This window comes from Pelodiscus sinensis, chromosome 25, assembly GCF_052426305.1.
Source record: "Pelodiscus sinensis isolate ZL-2025 chromosome 25, ASM5242630v1, whole genome shotgun sequence".
NCBI classification, from domain to species: Eukaryota; Metazoa; Chordata; order Testudines; family Trionychidae; genus Pelodiscus; species Pelodiscus sinensis.
In genome coordinates this window covers 17997329-18013502 of record NC_143076.1, presented here as the reverse complement: position 1 = coordinate 18013502, position 16174 = coordinate 17997329, and the positions used below count along the sequence as shown (strand labels likewise).

General features: G+C 52.9%; 1 protein-coding gene across 1 annotated transcript in view; it reads right to left on the bottom strand.

The window, feature by feature from the left end:
• Positions 1 to 5920: 5920 nt before the first annotated feature.
• The window catches only part of HTR3B (5-hydroxytryptamine receptor 3B), a 28865-nt gene continuing 18611 nt past the window's right edge, over positions 5921 to 16174 (bottom strand). The window contains exons 6-10 of the mRNA XM_089773284.1: positions 14552 to 14721; positions 13777 to 13934; positions 8141 to 8351; positions 6932 to 7132; positions 5921 to 6849 (exon numbers count right to left, since the gene is read on the bottom strand). Of these exons, the coding sequence (XP_089629410.1) occupies positions 6578 to 6849; positions 6932 to 7132; positions 8141 to 8351; positions 13777 to 13934; positions 14552 to 14721 (1012 nt within the window). The 3' untranslated portion in view covers positions 5921 to 6577. The remainder of the gene's footprint in view (positions 6850 to 6931; positions 7133 to 8140; positions 8352 to 13776; positions 13935 to 14551; positions 14722 to 16174) is intronic.

Here is a 16174-nt window from a genome sequence, read left to right as displayed (position 1 = left end):
GGGCCCACGTTCGGCAGCTGGGGCAGCATCAGGCAGGCAGCCTCTTACCCCGTCCAGCCCTAGTGGGGAATGAAGATGCGCTCGGCCCAGTGTGTTGCACGAGCGTGAGCCCCTCCTCGGTACCACCTGCCCTCTGAATGCCTCCCTCTGCTTCTCGGTCGCCTTTGAAATCTCAGCCAGAAACACCTCCCTGTCCCTTGCTCCACGGCCTCTGAACCGCCCTTCCCTGGCAGTTCTCTGCTTGGTGGGGGTGCTTCCTGCTGTGTTCTGGGAACCAGCTCCCACAGGCGCTGCGTGACACAAGGAAGCATCAAGGCCCGGCCACAGCTGGAGAAGCAAACCCTGTTGGCCAGCGCTGCGGTTCTGGTGGTGGTGGTGTGTGTGTGTGTGTGTGTGTGTGTGTGTGTGTGTGTGTGTCCCCGTCCCCAGGGTTTACTGAATGATGTGTGTATGTGTGTGTCCCTGTCCCCAGGGTTTACTGAATGGGGTGGGTGTGTGTGTGTGTGTGTGTCCCCGTCCCCAGGGTTTACTGAATGGGGTGTGTGTGTGTGTCCGTCCCATGCTGCGGTTCTGGTGCAGGGTTTACTGAATGCTCTGTGTGTGAGTGTGTGTGTGTGTGTGTCCCCGTCCCATGGCCCATGCAGCCCCTGGGTAAAACGTTGCTGTGATTGAGCTTTATGGCCCTGCCAAATGAAGCACAAACTTAAGTATATCACCTCCCTGATCTGATCGGTGGAGGCTGGGAGCTGGTTTCAGCGTGAGGCTGAGCTGAGTTACACATTCCACTAATCACATCACTGTCATGGGTCATTTCCGATACTGATGGTTTTGCTCTGTGCTAGGAACCAGACTCTCGTAAACGCCTCGGTGCTGCATTGTCGTACTAATTATGAACACATAAATGTCTCCTTAGGTAAATAACTCACCGTAAATAGAGGTGGACGCGTAGACGAATGGCTTAAATGGCTTTGGTCATGTGCTCGGGGATGGGAAAGCCACAGGGCGCCGAAGCAGCGTGAAGAGTCGGGCCCCATTCAGTCGGATCCCTGCCCTGGGATCCCCTTGCAATCGCACCCGCAAGAGGGCGGCTTGGTGTTTATAGAATCCCAGGGCTGGAGGAGACCTCAGGAGTCATCGAGTCCAGCCCCCTGCCCAAAGCAGGACCAATCCCAACTAAATCAACCCAGCCAGGGCTTTGTCAAGGCGAGATTTTAAACACCTTTAGGGATGGAGATTCCACCCCCTCCCTAGGGAACCCATTCCAGTGCTTCACCACCGTCCTAGGGAAATAGTTTTTCCTAATATCCAACCTAGACCTCCCCCGCTGTAACTTGAGCCCATTGCTCCTTGTTCTGCCATCCCTCACCCCTGAGAACAGCCTCTCTCCCTCCTCTTTGGAACCCCCTTCAGGAAGTTGGAGGCTGCTATCAAATCCCCCCTCACTCTTCATGCCAACTCTCTCCTTGATTCCTCTGCCAGTGAGGGCTGGGTCCCCGTTGGGTGCCAGCTGGTGACTTGTCCCTTCCCCACTGCTCCCCATCAGACTCCTTTTACATCAGCCACCCGTTGGAAAGTAGGAGCTTGGGTCAGTACCTGGGAGGGCTGGATGTGATAAAATGTATCGTCTCCCATCCCCGGGTGCCTGGTCCAGCCAGCCCCCAGGACTTGCGTGTTGGTCTCCTCCTCCATCACAGTCTGAGCAAAGGGATCGGCCCATGGGGGCGAGAGAACGAGGGTGAGAACCTGTTTGCTGCACCGTGGCAGAAGCAACCTGCTGCGAAGGGGCAAAGGAAAGACCCCGAAGCAGCTGGGAACCTGCCCATGGAGCCAGGAGCATTCTGTCCGCCCATTGCAAACGAGAACCGTGCAGCCCAGAGACTGAACAGTGGTTCCCAATCTTGTCAAACATGTGCACCAACCTGGCAGGCGAATAGCTCAGCTGGAGTGGCCAGTGGACCCCCACCCCCCACACACACCTCTCCAACCAGTGTGCCACTTTGATGACGAGTTGGGGGTCCCCCCGATCCTGCACCCCGTCTGCAACAAGAACAGACTCCGCCAGCCAGTAGAACGGAGAGGGTTTACTGCTTCTCCAGGATACAACCCAGCACAGACGTGATGGGGTTACAGGAGTCAGGGCCAGGATGCCTCAGACCCCTTGGGTTAGGGGTCCATCACCCCTAACCCCTCAGCTTAGCCTGTTCCCTTCATCTTTCCCGCCAGCAACTGCCCCTTCCCCCAACACTCCCTTCTTTCGTTCCATCCCTTCCCTTGGCCGATAGAACCGGTTCCGTCACTGTCATGGGGGCCCTCCAGACGCCCGCTGCTGGGCAGTGCTCACAGACAGAGGCCATAGGGGTCCTCCACAGCCCAAGCACAGCAACCGGCAAGGTACCGACACGACATCACAGCCACTAACCCCACAGTGACCCAAATCCCAGGCTCATAACTGGAAGCAAGCTAGATGGGAGGCAGACTGCTGCATCTGGTGCATGTGGCCGAGAGCCTGCGTCCATAGACAGCCAGGAGCTAGGCCTGCTCAAAGGAGAGCACTAAAAATAACAGGGTAGCCCAGGCAGCCCAGACAGCAGCTCAGCCTAACCCCCCGAGCCTGCACCCAGAGGGTCAGGAGGGACTGTACTGTCAGCTGGCCCACGCTGCTGGCCTTGCTGTGCGGCTCCATGCCACTGCTGGGAGGCCTGCTCCTAACTGCCACGTAGCCATCAGGGCTCATCACTAAGGGCAAGATAACGATACCGTCAATCAGTTTCTATCAGGCCTTATGCTGTGAGAAGCCTCGTGGAGTTTAATGGAGTGAACCACAATCTGGAACCCTTTAGATTCCTGGGGTACCAGAGAGAAACAGCTGACGCATGAATCCAAGGACCGAGGGATGAGAACTGGTGAGCTTGGAGATGGCACAGGGGGACAAAAGGTTGTTGTATTCCATTAAGGGTGGCATCTTTCCAAATCCCAGGGGTTTTTCTGCTCCTGATGTCTATTCCTCAATGGCACTTCTGAGGCATAAGGACATCCCTTTCAAACTGGGCCCCAAAATGTTTTTAAAAAGCCTTTTTATGCTGAATGCACTAAGAAATGAATGCATTTCCATGAACCAAGCCAACTAGAACAGTCGTTTCTAAACAAATGAACACTTAGCTTCAACCCCGACAGTGCTGAGAAGCCGTTAGGGAAAGTGACTGTCAGCACTGGTGGACGTTCCCACTGTTTGCATTTCTCTCTGTTTGGACAATCACTGTATAAAGGCTGCCATGTCATTTGGATGTTTTGACTGTACATTTATTTTTAATATTCTAAAAGCAATGCACCTCTTACCAGCATGTGATCTCTAAGCAGATGGCGTGTCTCATAATTCATAAGCCTGATTTCAACTGCAACTGAACTAATCATGTGTATGTTCTGTTGCACAAAGTGCATGCACACAAGGGAAGTTCATTTCAATAATCTTTGATCTGGCCCAGCCAAGGCAGTGGGGGATCAGTAGGAGCTTGATAATGTGATGTTTGCAGAACCCAAATAAACTGGATTCCCCTTATGGATACACATCTCAAGAGAGTGTCTGTTGCCTTCTACACAAAAGTGCTTGACTGTAATGATGATGACCAAAGGCTAACAAAAGATCCCATTGGGGATGAGGAAGTAAACAAATCAGTCTCTTCCAACTGTGATTTTCATTGGCTTTATTCATTTTCATGAGGGCATGTGATTGTGAGAGGCATAATGGACCCGAATATATATATATATCAGCAGCATTCTGAAAACAAGATTTTACTAGAGTGATAAGAAAACAGCTGCAAATTGTCTTCTGATCTCTATAATAAAATTAAACTGGAGCAATAAATAACCAGCCAGGGCAAGCATCACCATAGGAGGGAAGATGGGGCTTTTCCACCATTTTACTGTGTTTCGTTAGTTAATTAATTAGCAGCAGCGCAAAGTGCTGGGCTGCTTGGAGGGGACAATTGTAAGTGTGTTACTGTAAAAAAAAAAGTGTTCTGAAATGGTGCTTGATGTAATGCACACAACCTGACTTTGGCGTTAGAGGGTGTCTACTCCACCCTGCCTTCTGTTCAATCTCCTTTGGAGAGCTCTCTGATAACTGATTGCCACGGGGGCGCTCGGATAGTTGCAGAAATGGGGAAAGCTCCACTTTAAATGGACTCACTTTGACAGGGTCATATTTGTTAGCAATGGAAAGCTCTCTGCCCACAGGCCCTGAATCAGAATGTGGACAGGTGATGTCTTTCCACGAGTGGACATGGACCTGTGTGGGTGGAAGGAGGGGAAGCAGACACTGGCGTAATGCTGAGGAGGAATGGCTTATCACAAACCAGCCAGAGCATTGCTTGTACTGGATAAAAGCCTTTGCTGTCAGCATAGAGATGGTATCAGAGGGGTCGCCGTGTTAGTCTGGATCTGCAAAAGCGACAAGGAGTCCTGTGGCACCTTATAGACTATCAGATGTGTTGGAACATAAGCTTTCGTGGGCAAAGACCCACTTCGTCAGATGCATGCATCTGACGAAGTGGGTCTTTGCTCATGAAAGCTTATGCTCCAATACTTCTGTTAGTCTATAAGGTGCCACAGGACTCCTCGCCACTTTTGCATGGAGATGGTAACTCGGCCTCAGAGGCCAGCAACAGGGCAGACGGGTTGTGCGTTGGGTGCTAGGAAGGGTTGAGCACTGTGAGGTGACGTTTCCTGTTCCTGGCCTTTAATTCAAAGAGAGTTTGCAAGGATATTTGGCCCTCCTACAAGGCCTTTCACCTGGGGAGCTCCAGCTGCATTGCAAATGCTCCCCTGCCTTGTGAAGCAGGCAGATTTTGGCTCCATCTAACAGAGCAATACATCACGCAACAGAGAGGTTTAAGTGACTTGCCAGGAGCCACTCGATGACAGAGCTGAGACTAGAACCCAGCAGTTCTGGCTTCCAGTTCCAGTTGCTCTGAACACTGACGTGCTTAAGCATTTGGCTGGCTGTGCATGGACTTAAGCATGTCTTGATGTGTTTTGTCAGATCTGTGCCTATGGGCTGTTGGTTATGCCAGTGTTTCTCAACCTTTTTTTTATAAAGTACCCCTTTTTTTAAAAAAAATTATAAGTACCCCCAGTACCTACAGTTTTCAGACCCACCATTTTTTTTCTACCGTTGCAACACATTTGTTTAAATAAAATTGTAGCCGGGCAGGTGATGACGTTTTTGGGTGTAAAAAGTACAAAAATAATAAAATGCTTAAAACTTAAAACAAAAATTCAGTTTTCTCCAAATTTCAGCTGTGTTGACATACCCCCCCCCCCCCCCCGACTTCTCTCGAGTACCCGAAGGGTGTGTGTAGAGTCTAGACTACAGGGTTCTTTCGAAAAAAGTGGCCTTTTTTCAAAAAAAACTTCCCCTGCATCTAGACTGCTGCTGTGTTCTTTTGAAAGTAAATGTCTTTTTTTGACCATGGAAAATCTCTTTTTACGAGGAAGGATGCCTTTTTTCGAAAGTTCTCTTTTGAAAAAAGGCGCTATGTAATGCAAACTGTGCTTTTTTGAAAGAGATCATCCGGACTGCCTGGGTGCTCTTTCGAAAAAGTGGCTTGCTTGTTTGAAAGTAGTGGTTGTAGTCTAGACATTCTTTTTCAAAAGGGGCTTTTTCGAAAGATACTTTCGAAAAAGCCTCTTTCGAAAGAGGCTTGCAGTCTAGATGTAGCCGAAGGGTACTCATACCACTGGTTGAGAAACACTGGGTTATGCCACTCAGCCCTGTGTAACGCAGAGCTCACCACTAAAAGTGTTTCCACAGATGCAGAAAGCAAAAGGTCCCATGGTGTCCGGAGGGGTGGGAGGGGGGGCAGAGGCTGGGAAGTACCTGCAGTTCTGGGTATAGGTGAGAGCTGACTGAGTGCATCCCACCTGCTCGACTGTGGAAGCCGGAATGTCTCAGCCAGCTGTTGGGAACAGAGGAAACTCTGCAGGCATCTGGGTGCGCACAGTCTGGGGAAGCGCCTCCCAGCGGAAAGTAGGGAAGATCAGGACGAGAGAGGTTGCTCCCACTGGTGGAAGGGGCTGGGTGGGGGTGGCTCACAACCTGTCTGATGTTCTTCATTTCCTTAATAGCAGTGGAAGCATTTCATGGGCAATTGGCGCTCAGCATTAGCGCGGCGGTAATGAGCGGCAAGAGACCGCGGCAGGTAACGGCTCTTTGTGGGGCTTCTGTGTTTTGTTTCGTTGTGAATTTTAATTCTGGAGGGAAGGTGCTGGAGAGATGAGCTCGGAGACCAAACTCTCTGCAGATCGGCAGCACGGGGAAGGCCTCCTGGAGGGCGAGGTGGAAGGCGACACGTCATCGCTAGCAGCAGGTAAAGATCAGCCTGCTCTAGATCAGACATGCTGCCTTACCGGTGAAAAGGCCTGCACCCCCCCCCCCCCCCCGGGGGCCAGCTAGTCCCTCTGACCTGGATATGGAGCCCAAGAGATGGACACTCCGTGTTCCATTCCCTGGCCCCGTGAGCCCAGAGGGTTCCCCCCTGCATTGATTGTACCTGCATCCCTGGTGTTAGCCCCGGTGCCATCACTGGGAACTCCAGACCACCCACAGGGAGCAGAGTGTGACGGCATACACCCCCAGGGTCAGGACGTACACCCAGAACAACAGTCTGTCCAGCCGGTAGCACAGCCTGAGCCACTGGACTTCCAGCTGGCTGGCCCCTTCCAGTGCACGGAGCTGGGAGCCAATCCGGAGGAGCTCTGCCAGGATCTTCTCCATTGTGGCCTTCTGGGACATCATCGCCTTCCGAGGCTCCTCTCCGGTCCCTTCCGCCTTTTCCCCAGGCCACGAGCAGCCTGCAAGGACAGCAAAGCATGTTCCACCAGGCTGCAGTTCAGATGTGCCCGGGGTGCCCAGAAAACCCAGCCTGGCCTGTACCTGCACTGTCGCCCGTGGCTTGCAGCCTGGGAGCCTGGGCGCTCTCTCCAGGGATGCCTCCGTCTACGGCACTGCCCACCCTGCATCTGGAGAAGAGCTTTTCCCGCACAGGGTCTTCCCCCAGATGAAGGAACTTTACCAGCAGGATGGACTTGGACAGGCTGAGAACCAAGAGGGCCATGCAGACTGTGAAGAACACGCCTGAGGCGATGAGGGAAGAGAAAGGGACGTTACTGAGTGGGACACGAAACTGCAATCCCTGAAACCGTCCCCCGCGGGGTGTCTCCACTGCAGACATGGGGCGGGGGCACCTGAACGTGTAGCTAGACCCAAGCGAGGTTTGATCTAGCTCGGGCACAGCTAACTCAAGGAGCAACAGTCGGGGAACCATGGTGGCAGCGTGGGCTGGCCACTCAAGCATGGACTTAGAGTCGTTTGTTTGTGTGGGGCTACTCTGCTGCCGCAGCTTCCCAGCTCGGTCGGAGCTAGCGCGGGTACGTCCTCACATGGTGCGACCACCGCTCCCGGTTATAGTGCGGCTGCGTGCTGAAGCTCTGCCCGCCCTGGGGCTTTGATGTGTTTTCAAGCAGTGTCACCAAGGTTTGCATCCACTGGGTTTAAAAAAAAAATCACTGCCCTTCATAACCTACATCAACCTGGCTCTGACTCGCACAGTGCTTGAGAAATACACATCCAGCCCCCGCTGGGCTGGAAATGTGAGACACCCAGGGTGAGGGCGGTAGCCCCAGCGGCTGAGCGGCTAGCAGAGCCAGGCAGGATAATGGTGGTGGTAGGGTTTGCAGTGCATGCAGGGGATCTGCAGCACTGTTCTTTCCCCAGAGGTCTGTTGCCCGAGGATGTGCTCGTCAAATCAGGGTGTGCCCTAATGCAGAGTACTGGCACCAATGACGGCTGCTCAAGACAGGCCCTGCTAGGTCAGAATAAGGCTCCTACTCAGCAGGGGAGAACTGGAGGAACGTCACTCAACACTTCCCTGCAAGGAGAGTGAATAGATCCCGGAAGTGTCTCCCTAGGGCAGCTGTTTAATAGTGCCCAAGTCTGCCCATTTTAAACCTCATCTGGAGTCTGAGTAGGAGAAACTCGTGGCTCTTCCTCATCTCTGACCTCTGGTGTTTGCAGATGAACAGCCTCACGTGTTCCCATAGAAGAGAGTCCCTACCATCACGGCCCTGGCCGGACCCAGCTCACCAATCAGGGGAGTGCTGGCTGCGGTGACTGGCAGCTGGTCTGACATGTTGACTTTGAAGACTGTATAGCCAACCAGCACGCTGGTCTTGAAGGTTATCCTGGTGCCACAGTTGGGTGGCAGAAAGAAGCTGGCCAGGTCAATAAGCATCAGGAACAGGCTGGGGATCAGCAAACTGACCACATAGAGCAGGGGCCGCCTTCGGATAACAACCTAGAGCGGAGAAGAGAAGTCAGTGCTAATTCTAGGCCTGGCCTGAAAACAACGGAGTGCGGGATTTTTAGCGTCTTTGAAGATGCGGCGCTGGGGAGGCTATTCTGTGGATGCAGGGTGGAGCAGGGGCGGGGGAATGTTACAGTGCCAGAGAGAGACATGGCCAAACCTTTTGTGAATTCCCAACCAGCTTGAATTTTCTCCTCACAAACCCGGAAGGTTTTGGAGGCTGGCAAAAGCTTTGGGGAGGCTTGTTCACATCTCTCTCCATGTGGTTCCGTTGCCTCTGGGCTTTGCAGATTCAGACAGACGTTGGAACAAAGAGTAGTTGCTTTTGCCATGTTTGTGGCTCAGTAATGATGCTAACCCTCCTTGCCATTCATCCTGGGTACAGCTGTGCAAACCTTCCTGCTGCAAAGCCAGTAGCCTGGAGAATTCACCTAGTCTGGGCTTCAAACGCGGAAGCACAATCAGCTGTGCCATGCAACAGTGTTTGGGGCCCTGCGAGCTTTTAATGAAAACCCAAAGCCATACATTTTACTGTCTCTCTCTCCCACTGGGCATGACATTTTTGAGACTCCAGTTCACGGCTTTGTAACTGGGTCCTTCGTGAGTTTTCTAGGGGGTGGAGTGGTAAGTTCTGGGTCCAGTGATCATCTCCAGATCTATCCACAATGTAGTTTAACCCAACTTGTTGGGCTTGGTTTGAGTCGTGCCATCGCCATGATGGATCTGAAATTTTTTTAATCAAACCCCACCGGTCTCAAAGCAGATGATGAGAAAACAATTTCCACAAGAAACTGCTGCAAGACAGAGAAGCGTTTTTAGTAGGGCTATCAAGCGATTAAAAAAATTAATCACCATTAATTGCGTGCTCTGCCCCTTTTAAATGCTGCGGCACTTCAAAGGGGCAGGACAAATGAAGCCGGGGATCAGCTGGAGTGCCCAGCTGATCCCTGGCTCCATGTTGCGCTGCCCCTTTGAAGTGCCAGACCGGCACTTCAAAGGGGCAGCACTGCATGGAGCCTGGGGTCAGCTGAGGACTCCAGCTGATCCCGGGCTCCTAATGCACTGCCCCTTTGAAGCACTGGAGCAGCGCTTCAAAGGGGCAGAGCAGCATTAATGCCTGCGATTAACATGTTAACAAAATTAACGTGTTAATCATTCCCTGCGTTGATTGCAGGCGTTAACGCACATCAATTGACAGCCCTAGTTTTAGTGAGAATCGTTTCCGCTCAGAATGTCAGACTGAGACGCAGAGGTGAGGAAATTAGGCCGGATAGCCTGTTCCTTCTTTCCACTTGTGAGAGTCCGTGTCTTGAGCAGCACCAATGCAATTGCCCCTGTCTGGCCAGTGGTGCCATGTGCCTCAACGTGGTGCTCTTGAAGAGCAAAGTGTTGGCCCTGTGTGGCATGCTGCCATGTGAGATCTTACCCTTCTTGGCAGGGGGAAGGAGAAGCAGGCGCCTTGCAGGAGTTCCATGGGAGAAGCATCTGTAACTGGCTGGGTCCTGCACCCAGGTTCACATGTGGCACAATACAACCAGCTTCTCCCAACTTCACTGCCCTGGCTCTGATAGCCAGACACCAGGGCAGACGTAGCTAGTCCATGGAGCTCCCAGCTAGACATGGGATTCCCTGTGGCTGCATTCTGTGTCTTAAGAGCCGGATGGTGCCTAGACCCCCCGTTCTTCCCACTGAGCTAGCAGGCGTCCACAGAGGGTCGCCTCCTCTTGGCTAGGCAGGTAGGGCGGGCACTGAGTGGACCTCAGCTGGAGTCACTCTGCAAATCTTACACCAGCCAAACCCCATCCTCTCTAACAGGCGACAGAAGTTGATGCCTTTAAATTCTCCAGCACCGGGAGGAAAGCACTTTCGTTTCAGTCGTGTTCTCCATTAGACACCCTTCAGGTGTTAGCAATATTATGCCACAATTTCATTATCCATTAACGCCAGGTAATAATAAGTACACAAAGGTATTTGCAGCCCATTGCTGGTAATGAAGAAGATCAATCTCATTCCGAGCATGTACAGCCGCCGCACATTGGAGATGGAATATTACCCAGGGTTAGGCATGAATTGTCTCCGTGATAGCAGACCCCACCGGCACTTAATTTTGCATGACTGTCTTTATGGCGCCGGCAGAGATTGACACCCAGACACAGGTTTGCCGCTAAGTTTGGTACGTCCTCCCTCCCCCACCACACACGCCTCAGCCGCACAGGCTGCGATTTCTCTTGCAGATGGGAAAGTTGCAATGTTCTCTTGCCTGGGCTTCTGCGGCAGTCAGGTGACACTGGCCCAAAATCTGGTCCAGTCATGCAGGGCTGACTTGTGATGTTTTCCAGCTCAGCACGCAGGCTCAATGCCCAGAGGCCCCCTTGGTGAGTGACTTGGGGGCACGGCTCCCTTGGTTTGCCCTTGGGGGAATGGGAGGGCACTACCGACCTGCCAGTGCAATACACCCCATCAACCCCCAGCTTCCTACAGCACATCCCTGAGTCTGTCACTCTCTAGTCCACTTACTTTCCTGCTGTCCAGGACCCCGGTGTTTGTCTGCCGCCCCCAGGGCTCAGAGGAATGGGTCCCAGGCTCAGCACTGGCATACTGGTCGTGACAAGCATCTGCATGTGGGGTCCTCCAGCTGAAAGCAGCCCCGGCACCAAACATGGCCTGAGGCCTGCATTGTACCCGGCAGGTCCCAGGGGCAAGTGCCAAGGGAGCACCTACATTCGGCTGGGGCCGAACAGCGTCTATACTGTAGGTACAGGAGCAGGAAAGAAGGCAGCTCCAGTGAGGACTGCTTACATCATACAGCAGGTAGGCAAGTAATTCGGTCACTTAAGAACAGGTGCCTGAGCGCTAGTGCAACGTAACATTCAGCCCCAGGGCAGGCACTGGATTTCCAAGGCAAACACACTCCAAAGTCTCCTCTCTGCACCAATCTGAGCCACCAGAAAGGCTCCAGCTGCTCAAGGCAGTAGTGGGTGCGCCTGCGAATGGCTTTTTGCAGAAATGCAAACAGATGAAACCTCTTCCTTTCCCCATGGAACACTGCCAGTTTTTCAACCACAGCTCGGAACCAGACACTTGAAACACTTTAGGGTTCGGATTAAAACCCAGAAATCTTGTTCCTGGAAGGGGGCTGGGTTTTATAGACATCTTGAACATGGTAATAGAAAACACGGGAAAATTCAGCTACGCGTTTGAAAAAGCCACTTCCCGTCAATTTTCTTGTTCACGAAAAAGGAGGCCCTTTTCCCTAGCACAGGTTGGGTTCTCCCTCGACTGGCGGGCCGTTCTTATGAAGCACTGACCAGCCAGGTAAGGGTTCTGAGTGTGCATTAAAGTTAGCCCTAGTGGGCCTGATCGGAGGGACACGTGGGTAAATTGCAAATGACTGCACTGAAATCTGGTAAAATACCCTGCATCTTGGCCCTGCACTCAGTCACTGTTCCCGGGTTCCTTTGTGCCAGGTCTCAGAAACCACCCGGTTTGTGCTTGGCTCTGGGGTATGAAAGGCAGGGGGAGGGGCTGAGCGTATGGTGATTAGCAAGGGGGCCTATTGGAACCTGGTGGGGGCTGGGCAGCAGTCCACGAGACCCCAGCTGTCTGATAAGCCTCCGGTTTCCTGAAGCCCCGACTGTGGAATTTCCAGCTTCCACCAAACGGGTGCGTATTTCAGCTGCGAGCCAGATCAACAGCTCACCCTTCGTACTTTTCCCTTTAAATGCGCTTCATTATTCGCACCAGCATTAATAATGTTTGCAGGCTGCTAGCTTTAAAATTAATGAGGTGTTTAACTCTTAGTCAAGAAGCTCATCAAAACAGCAACACATTTTCGTCCTCCAGCACGCAGTGTGGACAAATTAGCTGCTTCCCCTCCACCCTCCAGCCTTCTCCAGCGAGGAGATGGGAGCCACTGGCTGTCTCCTAAATGCTGCTGCTTGGAATGTAGATGCTGCATCACACAGGAAACAGATGGACAGCAAGTGTCCATGCTGGTGTGACGGGGACAGAGGGAGGAGACCACCGGCTGCAGCCCGGTTCAGTGTCAGCGCTGGCTGATCCGTCCTGCGCTACACGCTGACCGCCTTGGCAGCTGGCACCCTAAATCCCTGTGTGCAGGCGTGATGCTCTGCAGGCCAGGCAGTGGGGTCTGCAGGCTCCTAGGCTACTGTTGGGTTCATGATGCCACTCAAGCGCTCTGGCAAAAACAGGGAGCAGCATATGGCTTCAAACACCCCGGCAGTCCTGCCCATGGAGGTCCTACCCGGAGGAACCTATTGAGTGTCCCGTCTTGCCCAAGCACAGGGCCATCCTTATCCATATGCAGAATATGCAGCTGTGCAGGGCACCAGAAAATTTGGGGCACCGCTGGGTCCTAACGCCCTCTCTCCCGCCTCTTCCCAGCCCCGTTCTGTGGCTCTGCTTCCTCCAGAGAGCCAGTTCATTTAAAAATGAAGAGCCTGCCAGACCTAGGAGCAGAACACAGACCCTGCGACAGCGCCATTCAAGTGGTACTGAAGCCATTTAACAGGCATAGGCCAACCCCAGGTCTATACGGTTAGTGTTGGTCTACAGGACCTTAGTTTAAAATTTGCTTTAAAACTGTTTCATTAGTGTGTGGGGTGAAGATTATAAAACCACATCTCTACAAAAATCACCATCCCCTCCAACTGCCATTGGGCAGAAGAGCACCGGTTTAATAGTACTGCTTCATAGTACCACGTAGGGTCCCAGAAATCCTATGGGTGGCTCTGCTCAAGCACACTGTTTAAGGTGTAGGGCAGGGGTACTCAACTTTGGAAGTCCCTGGGGGCCAAAATGATACTCACAGCACATGCCAAGGGCCGCAACTTAAGTGTGGTTGCATGTACATGCAAATATATATGCAAATAGCTTCTTTCACGCTTATGGGCATGAATACAAAGCACTTCCCACAATGCCCTGGTACTCTTGGTACCTCTTCACTGGGGGCTAGAAACGATGATGCCCTGCATCTGTCTGTTCCACTTAGGCCTCCCCACCCTGCCCAATGGGAGAAGACCAATGGGGGTTGATCTCCAAGAGCCCTTCTCTTGGGTCGGATCATGTGGTAACCAACCGGGGATGTTCCCAGCATGCAGCTGGTGGTGCCTCTCTTGTCTACCTCATCCTCAATGCAGGTACTGGGGTATTTTACAGCATAACCCCCTGGTGTCTCCCTTGCTCCTGCCCTCATCTGCGTTTACCCTCTGCGTGGTAGCCACCCACTTCCCAGTGGTGGTGAGAACGTGCGGCACAGCGAAGCCCATGTGCTCATGATGGACTCCAAGACTCCGAGGCCCAGCGCAAATCGTTCAGAGGAAGCAAATCGAAGGAGGGGAGATGGAAGGTGCCAAGAGGAAAGATTAGAGGCAAAGGAGAAATAGCGGAAACCTACGTTAAACTGAATCTGGGCAAAACGTCCCGTCTCCGTGTGCAGGACCCAGGGATGTGAGGGCACTGACAGCAGCTCCCACTCGCCGTCCTCCAGGAACAGGGTCTGGTCGTTCTGAATGTCCTCGCGGCTTCTCCAGAAGGCGAGGTCCACGTCCTCCACTGAGAATGACACGAGCAAAGGGCTGGCAGTCAGGGACAGGGAGGGCCTGGGAACAGAGAATGTTCTCACCCCATTTCCTGCACAAGCTGCTAGTGGCCACTGGGCTGAGGAAGAAGCTTCGCTGGCCTCCTCGAGGGTCCCAGCAAATGGCGCAAGCCCCATCCATGCAGGGATTGCTGTGCAGAATGAACACGACTTGAACTAACTGGATCCCTAGCAGACCCGTCCCCATATCTCTCAACTCACTTTTCCACCCCACCGGGCTGCAGGATCTTGACTGTGGCCATTGCGGTGGGTCTCTTCTCAGCCAGGCTGGTCTTTTATTGCTAGGGGAGCCCGAGCAGAGGCAACGTCCAGCATGACATGGAGCTGGCTGCCCTGCTAGTACAAGAGCAAAGCAGCATTGGGGACCTACGGGTGCAATCCATAGGGCACCTCCCTGGGCAATGCTGAGCTACGTCCTGCAACCCAGGCTAGTCGTGCTGCTCTTCCCACTCCCCAGCTGTGCTTCCCAGGAAAATAACCCTCACTGTCCATAGGAGGCTGGCTGGCTCTTGCGTGTGGGAGCCAGTCCTTGCACATGCTCCTTTGCTCGGCCGAGGCCTGGCCTGCCCACCTGTGTGCAGGATACTGCTGAAGGTCAGGCTGCAGTTCTGGGCATCGAAGGGAAAGGCGTACGTCTCCAAATGGCACGCAGACACCACCTGCACGGGCTTGTGGTTCTTGATCAAGCCAGCAGCATTCAGGTAAACGTAGGGGAGATCGGGAGACCTGTTGACATCCACCCTGGGCAGGAGAGGTGGGTTTGTCGCACAGGGACGGGGGCGGGGAGACACGAGGCCTTTGTTACGTAGGTAAAGACAGGGAGGCATTGAAGCTTGAAGAATAGAGGCCAAGACTTTCCAAAGTGGCCAGTGATTTATGTGGCCTCCCTGGGTACGTCTAAACTACATGCCTCCGTCGACGGAGGCATGTAGATTAGCCAGATCGGCAGAGGGAAATGAAGCTGCGATTAAAATAATCGCGGCTTCATTTAAATTTAAATGGCTGCCCCGCTCTGCCGATCAGCTGTTTGTCGGCAGATCGGGGCAGTCTGGACGCGCCGCGCCGACAAAGAAGCCTTTCTTGATCGGCACAGGTATGCCTCGTGAAACCAGGTTTACCTGTGCCGATCAAGAAAGGCTTCTTTGTCGGCGCGGCGCGTCCAGACTGCCCCGATCTGCCGACAAACAGCTGATCGGCAGAGCGGGGCAGCCATTTAAATTTAAATGAAGCCGCGATTATTTTAATCGCGGCTTCATTTCCCTCTGCCGATCTGGCTAATCTACATGCCTCCGTCGACGGAGGCATGTAGTCTAGACACACCCCCTGAGAGGCCTGCTTGCTGGGGGTTGGACGGGGAGGTGCTGAACACTTTCTAAAAATCAGGTCTCTTCAGAGCACCTCAGATAGGGGCCCCCAAAATGTTCCTTTTCAAAAACGTGGACCAACGTCCACATCTGTGCATTGCTCCCGCCTCCACCCTCCCATAAAGCACTCTGCAAACTACTCCCACAGTGTCGCAGCAGGGGAACCAGGGACTCAGGCTTGCATGGTTGGGGTGGAGCTGATCTTTGGCTAAGACCCTGTGAGGACATGGAAAATGCTAAGGGCTTTTTTAATGTGGACAGCGCCAAAAGCCGAGTTGAACTACTTTGACTTCAGCTACACAATTAACGTAGCTGAAATTGTGTATTTTAATTCAACTTCATCCCATAGTGCAGATGTACCCTCAGTGAGCAGGAACGCAAGTGTCTGAACTCTCATGTGATACTACAGGTGTAAGGATGGTCCAATGACCAGGGGCTTAGTAAAATCCCTAGGTTCAAATCCCTGCTCCATCTGGATGACCTTAGTAACATCACTTAGTCTCTCTGCCCCTCAGTTTCCCATCTGTTGAATGGACATAATAGCAGTGCCCTGCCTTGTTACCATGGATACTGTGAGGATGAAGCCATCCAGCTACTGTTGTGGGGGCCAGGGATGTATCTGGCGAAGAATACCTGTGGCACTCAATTTACAAGGCTCAGAAGGAGGAAGTGCCAGGCTGCAGAGAGGCTGCCTTACACCTGAGACTATTAATCCAGTGCCTGCCAAGCTTTCAGACAGCGAGTCCAGAGCCATCAGAAACAAGCAGCGGTCTGTTCTTTCACATGGAGGTTTTTGGTCTTGCTGTGAGCAGCGGCATGGTTTGCACTGA